The 5,560-nt window shown below is 48.1% G+C and overlaps 1 protein-coding gene across 1 annotated transcript; it reads right to left on the minus strand.

Annotated features, from left to right (window-relative positions):
• Positions 1–3,291: 3,291 nt before the first annotated feature.
• Positions 3,292–5,086, minus strand: LOC117736364 (zinc-binding protein A33-like). The gene has a single exon (XM_034541662.1). It carries the CDS (start codon positions 5,084–5,086, stop codon positions 3,713–3,715), a length of 1,374 nt encoding a protein of 457 aa, XP_034397553.1. The 3' UTR covers positions 3,292–3,712.
• Between the last annotated feature and the right edge of the window lie 474 nt (positions 5,087–5,560).

Here is a 5,560-nt window from a genome sequence, read left to right on the forward strand (position 1 = left end):
GAGGGTGGAGGGTTGCAGGGTGCAGGGTGGAGGATTGCAGGGTGGGGGGTTGCAGGGTGGGGGATTGCAGGGTGGAGGGTTGCAGGGTGCAGGGTTGCAGGGTGGAAGGTTGAAGGGTGCAGGGTGGAGGGTTGCAGGGTGCAGGGATTTATGGTGGAGGTTTGCAGGGTGCAGGGTGGAGGGTTGCAGGGTGGGGGGTTGCAGGGTGGGGGGTTGCAACAGGGTGGGGGGTTGAAGTGTAGAGGGTTGCAGGGTGCAGGGTGCAGGGTGGAGGGTTGCAGGGTGTAGGGTGTAGGGTGGAGGGTTGCAGGGTGCAGGGTGGAGGGTTGCAGGGTGCAGGGTGGAGGGTTGCAGGGTGGGGGGTTGCAGGGTGGAGGGTTGCAGGGTGCAGGGTTGCAGGATGGAGGGTTGCAGGGTGGAGGGTGGAGGGTTGCAGGGTGCAGGGTGGAGGGTTGCAGGGTGGGGGGTTGCAGGGTGGGGGATTGCAGGGTGGAGGGTTGCAGGGTGCAGGGTTGCAGGGTGGAAGGTTGAAGGGTGCAGGGTGGAGGGTTGCAGGGTGCAGGGATTTATGGTGGAGGGTTTTAGGGTGGAGGGTTGCAGGGTGCAGGGTGGAGGGTTGCAGGGTGGGGGGTTGCAGGGTGCAGGGTGGGGGGTTGCAACAGGGTGGGGGGTTGCAGGGTGGAGGGTTGCAGGGTGCAGGGTGCAGGGTGGAGGGTTGCAGGGTGTAGGGTGTAGGGTGGAGGGTTGCAGGGTGCAGGGTTGCAGGGTGGAGGGTTGCAGGGTGCAGGGTGGAGGGTTGCAGGGTGGGGGGTTGCAGGGTGGGGGGTTGCAGTGTGGAGGGTTGCAGGGTGCAGGGTTGCAGGGTGGAGGGTGGAGGGTTGCAGGGTGCAGGGTTTTAGGGTGGAGGGTTGCAGGGTGGAGGGTTGCAGGGTGCAGGGTGGAGGGTTGCAGGGTGGGGGGTTGCAGGGTGCAGGTTGGAGGGTTCCAGGGTGGGGGGTTGCAGGATGCAGGGTGGAGGGTGGAGGGTTGCAGGATGCATGGTTGCAGGGTGGAGGGTTGCAGGGAGCAGGGTGGAGGGTTGCAGGGTGGGGGGTCACATCTGACTTAATTCAGCTGGACTGTCCAGAGATGTTGACGTTGGAGGAGTTTGTCAATGTGATAATGAAAAAAATGTGAATAAAAACCCATTTACATTTTTATGGTTGCAGGATGCAGGGTGGAGGGTTGCAGGGTGCAGGGTGGATGGTTGCAGGGTGGGGGGTTGCAGGGTGCAGGGTGGAGGGTTGCAGGGTGGAGGGTGGAGGGTTGCAGGGTGGAGGGTTGCAGGGTGGGGGGTTGCAGGATGCAGGGTTGCAGGGTGGAGGGTTGCAGGGTGCAGGGTGGAGGATTGCAGGGTGGGGGGTTGCAGGGTGGGGGGTTGCAGTGTGGAGGGTTGCAGGGTGCAGGGTTGCAGGGTGGAGGGTTGCAGGGTGGAGGGTTGCAGGGTGCAGGGTGGAGGGTGGAGGGTTGCAGGGTGCAGGGTATCAGGGTGGAAGGTTGCAGGGTGCAGGGTGGAGGGTGGAGGGTTGCAGGGTGGGGGGTTGCAGGGTGGAGGGTTGCAGGGTGCAGGGTGGAGGGTTGCAGGGTGGGGGGTTGCACGGTGCAGGGTGGAGGGTTGCAGGGTGCAGGGTGGAGGGTTGCAGGGTACTGGGTGGGGGGTTACAGGGTGGGGGGTTGCAGGGTGCAGGGTTGCAGGGTGGAGGGTTGCAGGGTGCAGGGTGCAGGGTGGAGGGTTGCAGGGTGGGGGGTTGCAGGGTGGAGGGTTGCAGGGTTGCAGGGTGGAGGGTTGCAGGGTGGAGGGTGGAGGGTTGCAGGGTGCAGGGTGGGGGGTTGCAGGGTGGGGGATTGCAGGGTGGAGGGTTGCAGGGTGCAGGGTTGCAGGATGCAGGGTGGAGGGTTGCAGGGTGCAGGGTGGATGGTTGCAGGGTGGGGGGTTGCAGGGTGCAGGGTGGAGGGTTGCAGGGTGGAGGGTTGCAGGGTGGAGGGTTGCAGGGTGGGGGGTTGCAGGATGCAGGGTTGCAGGGTGGAGGGTTGCAGGGTGCAGGGTGGAGCGTTGCAGGGTGGGGGGTTGCAGGGTGGAGGGTTGCAGGGTGCAGGGTGGAGGGTTGCAGGGTGGGGGGTTGCAGGGTGCTGGGTGGGGGGTTACAGGGTGGGGGGTTGTGCCTGTTTGGCTGCCGGTGGTCAAACTCTGCCACAGCCTCTGTGTCTCCAACACCGTCTCTGGGCCGGTGAGGTTTATTTTGCTTCACACATCTGGAGTTTTGTCGGTGGAGGAATTAATTAGTAGTCACGGGACTTTACTGAAGAACATCTGACTTAATTCAGCTGGACTGTCCAGAGATGTTGACGTTGGAGGAGTTTGTCAATGTGATAATGAAAAAAATGTGATTTAAAGTTTTAAAATTAATTATTGTCTTTTGTTATAAACTGGTTGTATAATAATTTTTTCATGATTTGTATTCTTAGTAATTTGTCTCATGAATATTTCACAGATGTTTGTAAAGAAACAACCTCACACAGAAGATTCAGATTAAAATTGTTTTTATTTACACGTCATTAATCATCATCCAACTGATGCACATTTATAAAGATATAGTTGATTAAATGAAAAAATATTTGTTTTAACTAAATGATCAGAAACATTGTTATATATCGTTTATGTCACTGCTCATGTAAAAACTACAAAAATCAACATAAACAGTATAAAGAATTACAGACTGAATAAAAACCCATTTACATTTTTATGATTCATACTGTTAACCTGATTTTAGAATTGTATATGCTGTAAGTATTTTGGATTTTAAGATATTGTATTTACACTTTACACTTGTTAAACATCAATTTCCATCAGAATGAATAAAGTTTGATCTAATCTTAAAATAAAACTCAATTAAAACAGTTCTTTTTACACAGAATAAAACAAGGTAAAATATATAATATCATAAAACAATATAATGACCAGATTACTACACACTTTTATATTCAAAGTTATATGATGATGTCATACAGTTAACATTTATTTTTATAGATTGATTTTTTAATCATTTGTTTAACAACAGATCCTTAAAACTTAATTTCTTAATTTATTTAGAAAGATATATTTCAGATTAAAATAATATTTAGTTTTTTTACAGTAAATTGCATGCAAAGAATAAAAACAAATTATGAATTTGCAACATTAGAGACAATAAAGAAAAACATTTTAAATCATAAAGATATAATAAAACAGTCAGAATGTGTTTTAAATTCTCTGAACCTCTGAGACTCTGAGTGTAAAGTGTAAAACACTGAAGTTATTACATTTAAAATGAAATAAGTCAACAGAAATCTTGTATATTAAAACTGATGTCTGATGATGATCAAAGTTAAAGAAACACAACTGGAAACAAAGTATTTGGTTTAGTGGATTCACTAAATGTGAGATTGAGTTCTGATGAAACAAGATGCTGATTTAGTTATTATTGAATAATCATTTGTTTCTGTGTGGAAGTTTATGATCTGATGATGTGATACAGTTTGAGTATTACATATATCAGTTTATGTTATAACTGTTGATTGTATTGATTATATCAATGAGATGTTGACACACAGTGAAGTCTAAATAAACACAAACATGTCTGAACATCACAGAGAAATATCAGTTTGACAGATTTTGATTTAAGCAGTTTTAGCATCACCAGCATTTCCAATAATAAAATATGGGAAGAGTTCCCCATTGAAAGTGTCTCTGAGTGTGGATGTGAGTCATGTCTTCAGGGTTGTAGAAGGACACCTCCCCCCTGTCATAGTCCAGCTGGACTCTGATCCTCTGGAGACTCTTCTTCACTCTGACAGTCTTACGAGCTCCATTAGTGTAATTTCCATTGTTATGAAATAAACACCAGAATCCATCTTCTGGAGAAGCAGATATCTCTCCGTTCCTGTCAACTGACTCTTTAACCAAACCTACAAACCAGAAAGGATGGTCTCCCACCTCCACATCCCAGCTGTGTTTCCCTGAGCTGAAGCCCTCAGATCCCAGAACCTCTGAATACTTAGTGGACCTTTCTGGATTGTCAGGAAGTTTCTGCTTTGTGTCTCCACGTCTCACACTGGTCAGATCATCAGACAGATGGAGAAAGGGCTGTGCAGTGTTTGGGTCCAGAATGACAGGACTGAAGTGGACCTTGTCCTTCATCTTCTCCCAGACTCTGAAGGACAGGTTGCCCAGGTGTTTGGCCACATCTATCAGCGCTCCTGAGACCAGCTGTGGATCTGACCGTGAGCTCTGGACTCTGGCTCTGGTCTGAGTGGGTTTATAACTGCTGAGGAAGGACACGTTGTGTTTCTGCAGGTCTTCTTCAACAGCAGAGATGCTGTCTGACAGAGAGGAGATCTGCTCCTGAATCATCTTCATCTCTCTGCTGATGGTCTTCCTCTTCTGCTCCTCTTCCTCCCTCAGAGCTGCCAGTCTGGACTTCTCTTCCTCTTTCAGGAACTGGTGGAGCTTGTTGAACTTTGCTCTGATCTGCCTCTCTGTGGACAACAGCTGCTCCTTGGAGTGTTGAATCACTTCCTGGTATGTTTCCTCCACTTCTTCATATTCGTCCCTCTTGTCCTGCAGAGACTCCAAGTCAGATCTCAGCTGGTCCTTCAGGTCACTGACTGCTTGTTCTAGAGGAACCACCTTGTGACTCTGGTGGAGATGAAACTCACAGACACGACACACAACTTTCTGCTCGTCCTCACAGAACAGTTGAGTCTCTTCTCCATGTTTACTACACACCACCTCCACCTTCTTCTCTCCTTCTTCTGTCTCAGAGGATACAGTTTTATATCTCTCAGCAAAGGAGTCAGCCAGTTGCTTGAGTACAAAGTTCACATGTGTATCCTTTGAGGATTTCCTTTTACAAATGGGACAGTTTGTGTTTCCAGCTTGTTTCCAGAATATTTCCAGGCAGCTTGAACAGAAGCTGTGGTTGCAGCTCAGAGACACAGGATCTCTGAACGTCTCTGAACAAACGTGACAGTTCAGGAAACTTTCAAAAAGAACTATTTTCTGAGCCATTTGTCTCGGTATATAAATGATCCTTCAATATCAAGACTCACCAGGTTACTGTCCCGTCTCTTCACTGCTTTAAATACTCCGACCGTGTGTTTTCCAGCAGAGATCTCAGTCCCTGTATTGGCGTCTCAGCTCTGTTCAACAATGACAACATCTACTTTTATTTTCAATAACCTGTGTGACAGGTTTAATTAACAGGAAGAAATGTTGCTATGTCATGTAGTCACCAGCAGGTGGAGTCATGATGTTTTTCTGAGGTAAACTTTCTCTTATGATTAAATACAAATTCCATATTTAAGCAGTTGTTGTTTTAAAGTTGAACTCAAAACTAATTTCTAGTTTTTTGATCCACTAAATAAAATGATAACTGATCATAAAATGCCACAAACAAGGAGAAAAGTGTTGTGTTGAGGACTGAACATTTCAACAGGCTCACTGACACTAAACCAGTTTCACAGCATATTTCATTTTTTCAGC

Source organism: Cyclopterus lumpus, chromosome 9 (assembly GCF_009769545.1).
Source record: "Cyclopterus lumpus isolate fCycLum1 chromosome 9, fCycLum1.pri, whole genome shotgun sequence".
In the NCBI taxonomy this organism is placed as follows: domain Eukaryota; kingdom Metazoa; phylum Chordata; class Actinopteri; order Perciformes; family Cyclopteridae; genus Cyclopterus; species Cyclopterus lumpus.

Excerpts from the sequence above, each read along its gene's own strand:
- LOC117736364 (XM_034541662.1), bottom strand. The coding sequence starts at position 5,086 with ATGGCTCAGAAAATAGTTCTTTTTGAAAGTTTCCTGAACTGTCACGTT.